Source organism: Astatotilapia calliptera, chromosome 3, assembly GCF_964374335.1.
Source record: "Astatotilapia calliptera chromosome 3, fAstCal68.1, whole genome shotgun sequence".
NCBI classification, from domain to species: domain Eukaryota; kingdom Metazoa; phylum Chordata; class Actinopteri; order Cichliformes; family Cichlidae; genus Astatotilapia; species Astatotilapia calliptera.
Genome location: NC_137424.1, coordinates 2,339,652 through 2,352,541, shown reverse-complemented (window position 1 = coordinate 2,352,541; position 12,890 = coordinate 2,339,652). Strand labels below are relative to the sequence as shown.

Here is a 12,890-nt window from a genome sequence, read left to right as displayed (position 1 = left end):
CAGACACAACGAGTACAGGCTGCTTGCTTTATTTATAGTTCAAAATGGATTACATAGCACTTCCTCTTTTAACGGAAAGGGGAGAGCTCAGGCATTGTCTTAGCTATCTAACCTCTGCACACAAACTGAAAAATAACGACACAGCAGTATTCATGCTTATCTGACATCACAGACACTGAAGTAAAGAATGCATGTATATCCTGTCTTGTCAAACATCTCAAACACTGAAGTAAGGAATGCATTGTGTTTTGTTTAACAATAGGCTTGGTTATGTGAAAATATATGAACACTAGAAAATAAAACACACTTGATTATATTGTATTTCATAAAAATCCTCTATCAATCGCCTTATGTCCGCGGAAACTCAGCTGCGTATTCTTGACCTGTCGGAGCTTGTTTTCCAGCTTCCTCCATTTGCGAACCATCGATTCATTAAATTAACCTTAAATTCTCTCGCCGCTGCTCGATTTCCATGTTCCTCCGCGTAGCTGATGGCCTTCAGTTTAAACTGTGCTTCGTAAGCGTGTCTCTTTGCCATTTTCAGGGTTGTTAAAACAACGATGTCCTGCATAACGCACATACCTGTTCTTTTATACACGTATGTGCGATTGTCCCGGTATATACGATCAACGCCCACACTTCACCCTTTAACGTTCTCATGGTGTTCTCTACTACGTCCTCCTTACAACACATAGGGGGCACTGCGCTATAGGGCGCGCCGTACTTTTTGAAGAAAATCTAAGACTTTTAAGTGCGCCTTATGGTCGTGAAAATACGGTACTGCAACAACATGGCAACAGAGCAGCTGCAGAGAATTCAACATTAATGAATCGATGTCCACAACCTGCTGCACAACCTGCAGCAGGTTGTGGCCTGATGTGTTTGTAAGAGTTTCACTTTCAGGAGGAGAAGATTTAAACGAGTCACACAAATGTGAACTACAATGTCTGTGACACACAATTTATGCAAACTGCAGTAAATCTGACCTGAAGAAATCCAGTCTTCTGCCTGTTGTGGTTGTGACAGCTGCTCGTAGGAGAGTTTGTTTGTAGGAGGTGGAGATGTTCTCAGATCAAGTGCGTAATCGTCTCTTTGTGTAGACGCTAAAAGCTGTGAGCCAAAACTCTCTGCTCTGAAACTCTTCACTCAGTCCTCACGCTGAGAGTTTAGAGGCTGAACTTCTTGTTCCTCCATAACACTTTTCATGAAACAGCAGAAATGAGCTTGTGTTTCTCAGCAGTGCGCACACAGAGAGCCGATCCTCTCTGCTCAGCCTGAACAAATCAAAGTGAAACGTCAGTGAAAACACAGCTGCTGATCAAACTGTGTCAGATTAATGCCTCAATGTTTCACTGTGAGGTTAAAAAATACATAAAAATGATTTAAAGAAGTAGGAGGCAGATTTTCACAATAAGAGCACTTTGTTTTTAATATAGCTGTCGAAATTAACGCGTTAATTGCGATAATTAAATTTTGGAATTAATTACGTTAGAATATTTAACTATTTAGCGCAACATGCAGATAAAAAAAAAAAAAAGTCGCTCCCATAATTCCACTTGATTTGTTTACATACATACATTCGCGCTGTCTTCTCTGCATCTTTCCCCTTTTCCTCTGGTAGAGTCGGACTCATCCAGAGGAAACATTCCTGTTTACCCTCAACTTTCTCAAGATGTTTGTCCACTGAAAATGGAGAAGCAGGAACAGGATGGCCTTCTGGATGGGGAATTCAAATACAAGAAGAACATAGATGGGACAATAAACAAACGCGTTGTAATTTGCACTCACTGTAGTAAAGAGTTTCAATTTCACCGTTCAAATTCGACCTTAAAATACCACCTTAATGCCAAACACGCGTTTGTCGGGGCAGCAGCTTCACCCGGCCTGCGTCAGACCACTCTTAGTGAACGCAGGCCACTCGGTAAGTCTTCTTTGGACAAACTGACCGACAATATAGCCAAATGGATAGCAAAGGACTGTAGACCGCTAAGCATTGTGGAGGACAAGGGCTTTGCGGATGTTTTAAAGGTTGCATCTCAGGACGCGTCCTACAAGCCCCCAGCGAGAAGCACAATAACAATTCGAATCCACGAACTGTATGAAACGGAGAAAAAGAAAAAAGAAGAGGCTTTAGTTCACACAGAATGCGTGGCTCTGACAGGAGACCACTGGACATCATTGAGTAATAACAATTACCTGGGAGTTACTGCGCATTTAATCACTGAAGCCTGGGGTCTGACATCCTTTGCGCTGACTATAATGAAAACGGAAGAGCGGCACTTTGCGGAGGCTTGTGCAGAGCAGTTCCAGACTGTTGCTCGCAGGTGGAGAATTGAGGAGAAGGTGACAACAGTAGGCACGGACAGTGCGCGCAATATGATCGCCGCGGCTCGCATCATGCCATTCAATCACATGCCGTGTACCGCGCACATTCTACAGAGATGCATCACAGTGAGTCTCGCAGACAGTGGCTTTGTCACTGCGCTGGCCAAATGCCGCAAAATTGTTGGCCATTTTAAGCACAGCCCAGCAAACACAGCAGAGCTGAACGCAGAGCAGGTGTCACTGGGGCGCAAGCAGGAGCCGTTGGCCCAGGACGTGCCTACGCGCTGGAACTCCACGCTGGAGATGGTGAAGCGCTTGATCCGCAACCAAACTGCAGTAACCGCGACTCTGGATAAACAAAAGCATAAACTTGTCCTCCTGACGCCTCCAGAGTGGGACAAACTCCAGAGACTGGAGACACTTCTAGAGCCCTGCAGGTGAGCCTGTCATTGTGACCATAATTGTAGGTTTAGATTAAATGTATCAAACATACATCTTAAATCAGTTTTGTTATTATGAAAATGTCTTAATACCTAGTAATAAAAAGCTTTTTTTAATTTGCTGTCTTATCTGTGTGTGTGTGTGTGTGTGTGTGTGTGTGTGTGTGTGTGTGTGTGTGTGTGTGTGTGTGTGTGTGTGTGTGTGTGTGTGTGTATTCCACTGCAGATATGTGACTGAACTGCTGGGAGGAGAGGCCTACGTCTCCTGCTCTGTAGTTCTACCAGCCTTCTGCCACCTGCGCCGTGTCATGGAAGTAACTGATGAGGACCCTGCATATGTGGTGAGGGTTAAAGAGAAGTTTAAGGAAGACCTTGCTTCCCGCCAGGAACATACCAACTATGCATGGCTCCAGATCGCAACTGCACTGGACCCACGTTTTAAAGACCTACGCAGTGTGCCCAAGACTGACAGAGAAGCAGTGTGGATCACACTGGCAGGCATGCTGCATGAAGACTCTCCTAGAAGATCACACACTGCAGAAGAAGGTCCAGCCAAGAAGAGGCTGAGCCTGCTGCAGATGGACTCTGACTCTGAGTCAGAGGAGGAGGTACAGCAGGACAGAGCCATACAGCGCTACAGAGCAGAGCCCTGCACTGCCTTAGAGGACTGTCCCTTACAGTGGTGGGCAGCTCATGCAGGAGCCCACAGCCAGCTGGCCCGCCTTGCTCGCAGATACCTGGCCACTCCTGCCTCCACAGTGCCCTGTGAGAGGCTGTTCTCTGTAGCAGGGCACATTGTGAACAAGAAGAGGTCTGCTCTGCACTCAGAGAACGTGGACAAGTTGGTTTGTCTCAGCAACTGGCTGAAGGATGAGTAGACCAGAGGACCGTGTGTTTAGAGCTTGTTCTATGGTTGAATGTGATTTAAACAATACTTTTCACTGTTGTTCATATTTTTTTGCACTAATCTACCTTACCCAAAAGGATGATTGGAGATTTTTTCTATTTTGCCTGTTGAATTAGGCCTATGTTCTGTGAACTTGAAGATGTATATGGATAAAACAATGTGCTAGATTTAAACGGGTGGAAAACATTCAGTAAAAATCCCTCACAATTATTTGAAGCCCTGTTCTGTTTGTACTGTTTGTACTCACAATTAATAATAAATAAAACAAACAAGTGTGTTAAAAACCACTATCTGTCCCGATTTTTACACATATATACACATATACACATATATTTCGAGTTGCGATTAATCAATTTTTAGGCTGTGATTAATTCGCTTCCAGCACAACACCCAGCCTACGTCAGACCACGCTGAGTGAACGCAGGCCACTCAGCGTGGTCTTAGCATTAAATAACACTAACAAGTGTGTAAAAATCCGCTATCTGTCCGTATGTTTGCACACATTTTGGTCATATTTCGAGTTGCAATTAATCATGATTAATTAATTTTTAGGCTGTGATTAATCTGATTAAAAATTTTAATCATTTTACAGCCCTAGTTTTTAATTCAGTTAATGTCAAACTGTCATCAACACCTCTGTGTTGTCTCTGAGCAGATTCAGGCATTACTCAAATAATAAAGGCTTTTTTTCACTATTATACTTTTCATTAGTCTCCAGGTTGATGATTATAAACAGAATTATTAAAGTTTTTATCATTTCAGGCTGAAAATCAACATGAATTTGGTTCTAATCAAAGAAGCTCCTTTAATGTGTGTCATTAAAATCCTCACACAGACTTAAAAAGGCGACATTAACATTAAAATAAATGAAAGAAGCTTCAGCTGAGAGCTTCATGCAGTCATCATCAGCAGCTCATAGCAGTCACAGCTCTTTATTACGCAGCTTTGCAGGAATTAAAGTGGCTGAAGTGTCAGAGTTTGTGTGAGAAGCTGCTTCATGGACAGCTGTACACACGTCTTTATTATTTCTTCATAAATCAAACACACAGGTTTGTCTGCAGATGATTTAAAGTGTGTCGTTGTGCAGTTAAAGCTGTTTGTGTGACGCCCTGACCTCCTGGGAATGAAACAGCCAATCAGATCCATCAGAGAGAGAGCAGGAAGTGTTGTGTGTTTGTGACAGAACAAGGAAACAGTGATGATGATGAACATAAAGGTCCTCTGATGTTTCCTGTTACAGTAACGCTTGTTCATCTGTTGCTCTCCTACACTTTCCTATAAATAAAGGAGAAAAAGTCCGTTTAGTTTCATTTCCTACAGCTCAGAGTTACACTTCACATTCCTGCTGTCACATCAAAAAGCTTCACTTTGGTCCAACATCTACATGTTAACATGAAACACAGACAGACTCAGAACATCTGGAACATCTGCACTTTGACCCAAACTGTTATAGCAGGATATTTTCTGCATATTTCTTATGTTGGACCTGTTTGAACTGTAAACGACCTGTAATCATCTGTAAATGGTGTGAGACACACTGAGGCCACCTACAGGGCAGCTGGGGAACAGCAGGGATCTGAAATCATATGAGACGTTAGTGAGTGAGAAGAACAAACGGACTTAAGATGGGTCGAAGTGATCAAAGTTGATCTAAAACAGAAGATAAATCCACTGATTCTTTGTAAAGTTCATCTGCTGCTCACATGAATCCATGAAAGATTTATTTCACTGAATGTTTCTTCAAAGCTCATTTCAACCTGTTGAAGTCATGAATGAAAGTGCAGACTGAGAGTGGATCACATGATGTTTGAGGTGTGTCATGTGACATGTTCAGTATTGTCACACATGTCTAGATTGTCCCTGATATCATAACTGCTCAAACACTGATGATTATATTTGAAGAATTATTCCTGATGGCAGCAAAGTTTGAATGGAGCTCTCTGTCTGTGCTGATTTGTCGCCCTCTGGAGGTCAAAGCACAAACCTACAGGGCAGCTGGGGAACAGCAGGGATCTGAAATCATACGAGATGTTAGTGAGAAGTTAGAACAAACGGACTTAAGATGGCTCGAAGTGATCAAAGTTGGTCTAAAACAGAAGATAAATCCAAAGCAGCATCAGATGAATGTTACCATTTCCAGTTACGGTGCCCTTCATCTAATATGGAAATGTGTTGGTTTTTTTTGCCGTGTTGTTGTTCTTCCTATTGTGTTTAGGCCAGAGATGCTCTTCAAACAGCGGACAGACATGACCACATTACAAGAACATGGTGTGAGTCCGATTTGATATTCCAGTCAACGCTGAGAGACCTTAACCAGGAAGTCAGAGGTCAGCTGATGCTGCGAGCAGGAAGTGAACCAAGGGAAAGGTCCACTCTACTCAATCGCAAAGAAAATATGCTGGTATTTGTTGATGTTGATGGTACAATAAAAATATATAATATAATAAATAATAAAATATCATGTGATGATGAGATGTGTTGTTGGTGTTTGTATTTTCTGTAAATGTCTTTTTAATGTAAATGCTTTGTTCCAGACGGACAGGGAATCAGTTGCTGTACGATGACATCATCTTGATGTTGACGAGGAGGGCGAGAAAAACTAGTTTTGTCCTGCAGATGGCGATCTTGCACCGTGTTCAGAGAGCCGACACTTTGATGGTGCTGCTCTACTCAGCTTACTTTAGCCTGGGTTGGACTCTATATGAGCAGCTTCCACTCTGGTTTCACTCTTAAACACACTTGTTTGATTTCACTTGTAAAAGTTGAAGAATAAATATTTTATTACAAAATTATTTGTTGATGCATTTTTTTAGGGTCAAATATCTTGTTTGATTTGAGGAATGAACTGTTAGGGTGGAAAAAGTGAATCAGGTTAAAATAGTGGTGCTTTATATCAGTGAAGATGTATAATGTAATTTAAAATGTTGATGATGGGTTGTAGTGGGCTTGTACTTACAAAACTGCCTCATTTTATTGGAACGATCCACAGTTGCATCCATTCACGGATGACATCTGACATCATTTGACATCTGGTCTGAACACGTTTGTACACAAGATGCCTCAGTTCTGGATGTTCCCACAGACTCCTCTGTGCACCTAAAGAAAAGGTCAAGGGTCAGCAGCACATGTAGTTGGGACAATTCTTCAGTCGCACAAACTACACAATCATTTTCCTCCAATGACGACTTTTCACTTGCAGAAATGGTCCTGTGTGATTTCCAGGCTGTGATAGAAAAACTAGTTCCTAATGGCAGCGACTCACTCAGTAAACATGTGTTTCCTTCACCAACCTCACACACAGATCCAATAAGATCAGGAAGTGGGCAGTATAGTACAATATGTGTTATTCTGTGCTGCACTGCCCAAACTAAAGATCTGCTGAAGTGTTGGAAATGATCCAGATGTTTATTTTGGACGATACAGCAGAAGATCAGACATGAAAGTGGAGATAACACAGAAGACCTGCAGCAAAGGTCAGAGGTCAGACTGGGCCCTGGATTCAACAATGAGCCAATGATCATCAAGCAGTGACTAAAGCAGAGCCCTGACGTTCTGACATTCATCACACAGTCAGAACAAATGTCTGCTGATGACTTCATCTCATGAAACGACTGATAGATGTCAGTTCATTGATCAGCTGAGCTGCTGATCTTCATCGTCACAGAAACATTCAGCTTGTTTCAATCAGTAAATAACTCCCACTACTCCCAGTTTGAACTGTTCCCACTCAAAATGCTGTGAGAACAATGATCATTGTAGAACTTCACAAACATCACGTGTTGTTTTCCACATGTAAGATCAGCAAACACACAGAAACTTCCTGTTGCCACACACGGCCTCTAAAATCTCTTCCACGCTTTCTGTCTGAAGTCCACTCTCTGTGTCGGATCCACAGGAAACAACAAGATCTTATTAACATGGTTTTCAATGTGTCTCCTTCCAAAAAGTCCAACCAATGAACAAATGTGTGTATTTGTGGAGGCCGAACAAAAGCATGACACATTTCTCTGTTTCTATAAACTGGAGTCAAACACAAACATGAAGAGTTTCACTGACAGACTCCAAAATGCCCCCACAGTGGATCAAAGGGAAATCCTACAGTGTGGCCAGAGACTCTTAATGGCTCCAACATCAACACATCCACAATGTTGGATCCAGTTCTGCCTCACAGAGTTACTAAGACACACCCTCTGCCAGCATCACAACAGCTCCACCTGCTTCACCTGCCTCCTCAGCATCTGTACACCTGAAGAGAAAAGAAAGGCTCCAACAGCTCAAATCTACAAAGGATTCATGAAGTTTCATCCAACAATAACATGTTTGCCTTCCACAGTGTGCTGTTAGACACCACTGTACCTCTGCCATTTCAAAAAGAGCAGCTTGGGAACATTTTGGCTCCAAACACTTTGTGTTTAAGTTCTTTGTTTTCTTTGTGAAGCCGACAACATCTGGAGCTTTGTGACTCATAGAAACATCATTTTGTTCTTTAGATGACAGCAGATTGGGACTGAATAATCAATCACTATCAAACCAATAAAGACAAACATGCTGATTTTACAGGAACTTTGTTGGAGAAGCTGCAAAGACATGAAACTGGTGGAGATCCCAAACCAGTTGATAGTGCTGGTTATTCCAAATAAAGCTGTTTCCCTTTGAGATGAAATGACTTTGTGTCCTGATATATAATAAAGATGTTGTTGTTTTTGAGCCCCTGTATTAAAAGTAGTTTAAAGTCAGCTTGAGTTTGATGTCTTTATGTCAAAGCTGCTCATGATGTTGAGCTGCTGATGGAATAAAAACAATATAAAAGCATGTAGTCCAGACTTAAATGTAGCCTGTTGTTAGCTGAGGTCCACACACAGTGTTTGACAGTGTAAAGTGTGTGAAAGGGCTGCTGGTGGAGCTCACTAGGATGAGCAGGTGACCACGAGGTGGAAAGCAGCTGGCCTGGCTTTGACCCGGGCCACGCCCCCTTTCTCTCTGCTTTGCTGTCACTTATCTTCACTGCTCTGTCCAATAAAGCTGAAAAAGGCCCCGAATCAAAGAAATCTGCTGCAGCCTCTGAAACGTCTTCTGTTTCCTTCCCGACGGCTTTTTCACCGTCAGCCCATCAGACAGTCCAGCAGCATTTATGATGATGTCATGATGTTGAAGAGGCTGCTACGGTGGCCTCCCATGACCCCCAGCCTCATCACAGCTGAGATGCAGACATTTGAAAACATTCAGCAGACAACTGAATAACAGTCCAACACAACAGTCTGTGTGCAGACACACACTGACCTTTCATAGAGTCAAACACAGCTGGTTGAGTCATTTCTCTGTGAGTCTAAAGTGAATCTAGTATTTGAAAGTCCACTTCCTGTATTTGTTGTTGAAGACTTCTTCAGCTTCTTCTCAAGGACATCAGCTGCTTGTTTGGCAGCAGAGGCAGTTAAGAAGCTTCCTGAAAAACACTGAACAGTGAGTTCACTGTGGCATATGACAGATTCAACTTTCTGTGTGCAAATGTGTCTGTGTCGACCTTTCAAATGCTGTTGAATCCAAAACATCAGCGGCTCCTCGGCTGCTCACTTCATGCACTTCTGTCTGTGTGACAGTCCAATGACATCACAGCTGTTTCCAGCCCCAGTGTCTCAGGACTGGACACCGTTAAACATGTCGAGGATCAAACAGCGTCCAGCTAAACACACATGAAACTATCAGAGCTGACAATCATTCCAATAACATCTAATGGTTCATGTATGTAGACACAGGACTACAAGGAAATGGCTCTCAGCATCTGGCTGTGGGAACACATGAGTCCCTGTTTGTGTTCAGATTGTGTGCATGTTTTAGACGTGTGTCACATGTAGAAACACAACAATCCCACAATGACACACAGATGTGTTTGACACAGCTGTGCAGCTGTAAGTTGTTTCTAATGATTCATTGAAGCTCTTCTAACATTCTGGAGACGATCAGTACATGAATCTGTTCAACACGACAACAATTTGACTTCAGTGTGAACGTTTGCATTAAATAACCTTCTTCATCCAGCTGACAGCATCTTCATCCTATGATGTGAACAGTTCCTCCTGTTGATGACAAACCTCTGACAGGATCTGCTTGAGGAGCTTTTTCATGTGCAGCTCTCTGAGCTCAGGGCTGAGCTGCTGTTTCATCTTTAAGAGCTGCTGCCTCCTCGCCGGACTTGTTCTCCTCTTCTTCTCCTAATGACACCATTTCTGCTTCATATAAAATTCAATAAAGATGCTGACATGTATCTGTAGCAACAACATCATTGAATCTAGAACAACTGGAGCCAAACCAGTGGCTCTGCTGGGATCACTGGTGAGCCAACACTTCCTTGTTGATGCAGATTTCAGGGCTTCCTTTTGCTCCTCCGTTATAACTGTTCTCTCTTCTCAACACATGATGACACAAAGGAATCAGCAGTGACAAAGATGATGCTGAAGAGAAGCACACACTTCACACATATAACAGAGCAGTGCAGTTACACACACCTCTGCTCGACATCAGGCCTCAAACAAAGACACAAAACACTAACTTGACTCTAAACAGAAGAAACGAGCAGCTGTTTCTGTTCTGTGCTTATTTATATTTGACACACATGCTTCTCTTTGTGCAAACACACATCGCACTATAAGGGTAACCTCGCACACAATGATTGGACAGCACAGTGATGATGCTGGGAGATCCTATACGCAGCAACACAGAAACACTGAGAACTTTAAACAATGATGGAAAGTGTTATAAATGACTTGTTGGCCTCTGATCTGTCACAAACAGCTGAAACGTGTCTCTCATGAGTCACATGAAGGTTTTTGACAGAAAGGACAAAAAGTAGCTGCAGTCAGTTTGTGTCATTTTTATATTTATTCATCTGGGAGAAAAATCTGAGGGACATTAAAATGTGTTTTCAACAGAGACAAGAACATGAATATAACAGAACAGGTAAATGAACATGTTTCAAGTAAACAGCTGGACTGATCAGGTCCAAACACAGAGTGATAAACTTGTCAAACAGCTGTCATATCTTTATATAGAAGCTCTTTATAAATGCTGCTCACTGCAGTCTGTTTACTAATAATGTCAAAGTGTTAGAAACACAGAAACATCAGAATGGTCTTTGTTCACAGAAACCTGTCTGGGATCCTTTGTTGTTCTTTTGATGCAGAGTTACATTATAAATATAAAGAGTTATTTCAGAGTCTCATCAGTTTTCCTGCATGTCTTTATTTAACACATCAGCAGGGCTGAAGCTCTCATGTTAAACACACACTGATCTATGGACACGTTCATGTGTTTCTAACAGAACCAGGCTGTTATCAGCCTGCACTAACATTATGTCACACACACTGAATGTAACAGTGACAGTTTACATCATCACACAATCAGCTGTGATTGTTTCACTGTCATCAAACGAGTCAACAGGAAGTAGAATCAATAGAAACCAATCATTTACTGACAGCATGTCTGATGGAAATAAGTGCAGATTATGTATGAAGTCTAACTGCACACAGTAACTGTGTTACAATAAGGACTTAACAGCGCCCTCTGCTGGAGTGTTTCAGTACTGCGTTAACTACAATACACCACCTCCTCCTCACACCACCTGCTACAGCTCTACTCTTCTATGACTACAGTCATCCACAGCACTGATGTGAGGTCACATGGTTCATATGTAAGGAGCACAGCTGACCTCAGGTCAGTTTAATGACTGTGAGCAGCAGCTGTGTTATTGTCACTGTGACAGGGAGACACTCTCAGACACAGCGCTCATGTCAGCTTGTTCTCATGCAGGAGGATCAGGAGCTCCATGTTTGTCTTTCTGTTTGAATCATGATGTGTTTGTGCCATCAGAGTCTGTCATGAGTACTCAGGGTTTCACAGCAGCTCTTCTGGATGCTGACGAGGACTCCAACCTCATGTTTCACCTCTCTGAGCTTCTGATGTCTGTGAACACTCGTGTTTCTTCTCTGGGCTCATCTGGACAAAAACACCTTTCTGTGTTTGGCTGCAGCCTCATTCTGACTGACAGGAAGTGTGTTATCCATGAGCTGCACTTCTGTGAGGAAGTTTCCTGCTGTGTTTCCTGTCTGTGGACAAACACGAGTGTTCCAGCTGAGGACTTGGTTCCTTCCACCTGTCCATACAGGACATCACGCTGTCTGCAGCTCTGTAAATGCAGCTCCAGGTCCTTCCACGTGCTGCTCTGTATTTGTGCAGTTTGTAGTGTGTCCTGGGAAACGTAGCACACATGGTGTTCTTCTGCTGTTTCCTCCTTTCACTGAGTGTGAAACACTGACGCTGTGCTGTTGTTCACAGAGGGGAGCTGATTCTAGCTGCAGCTGGACTCTGTCATCTAACTGAATGTGTTGGTGCTGATCACGGGGCTCTGAGGGGGGAGCAGCAGGAGGACTCTGGATGCTGACGTCAGTGTATCTGTGGAAGCTCCCACAGCGTGTCTGTCATTCAATATTGTGCTGTATATTGTATCTATGCAAAGATGAACAGACTGTGTGTTCACTGGTCTCTGTGCTGCAGCTCTGATGTCATCATCACTCCCTCCTCCACCCTCAGCAGTCCCAGCATGCTGCTGTGGTGCACCCCACCCTCACTCTACACCTGAGCCACAGACCACACCCTCCACCTCAATATACACCACAGTTTTCTCTGCTGTGGAAATGAGATCAGGAGGAAATCATCATTATTATTATTTAATAAACACTCACATTAATGTGGGCTTATTTGTTTCATATTAGAAACATTAGTTGAGTGTTTTTAGTATAAAATGGTCAAAGTCCCTCTTTTTGCTCCTCCCCTCACCTGTGGATGGACGCTGCTGTTACCGTGGTGACAGCTTGGATGTGTTTCAGTCCTGCCTGGTTATCACTGCAGGAATCTTTCACATTTATTACAGGTAATAACTCTGATTTTTCTGTGTATTATGAACCAAATGTATCCTGATACACACAGAGATGGATGAGCAGAGGTTTTTTTTGCAGTTTATGTAGTTACTATGGACTTAATGCATACATATTATTAAAATTAGGGCTATAACAGTTGTATTGATGTATAGCAACTTGAAATGCTCCCACAAATGGCTCCACAGCATGTAAAAATATAACAAAAGCTCTGGCGGACTTGGTTCTGTGGTCAGTCTTAAAGGGTGAAGTTAAACTCTGTAATCTTCACTGTGTCACAGAGTTCAGTGA

At 42.7% G+C, this 12,890-nt stretch overlaps 2 protein-coding genes across 2 annotated transcripts in view; one reads left to right on the top strand and one right to left on the bottom strand.

Moving 5' to 3' along the window:
• Positions 1–55: 55 nt before the first annotated feature.
• Positions 56–8,408, top strand: LOC145423954 (E3 SUMO-protein ligase ZBED1-like). The gene is made up of 2 exons (XM_080296771.1): positions 56–2,762; positions 2,992–8,408. Exons 1-2 carry the CDS (start codon positions 1,690–1,692, stop codon positions 3,641–3,643), a joined length of 1,725 nt encoding a protein of 574 aa, XP_080152897.1. The 5' UTR covers positions 56–1,689; the 3' UTR covers positions 3,644–8,408.
• Positions 8,409–10,529: 2,121 nt separating this feature from the next.
• The window catches only part of LOC145423830 (stonustoxin subunit beta-like), an 11,879-nt gene continuing 9,518 nt past the window's right edge, over positions 10,530–12,890 (bottom strand). Inside the window, exon 3 of the mRNA XM_080296739.1 lies at positions 10,530–12,890. This exon is cut by the window's right edge and continues 1,469 nt beyond it. The gene's annotated coding sequence lies outside the window, so the exon portion shown is untranslated.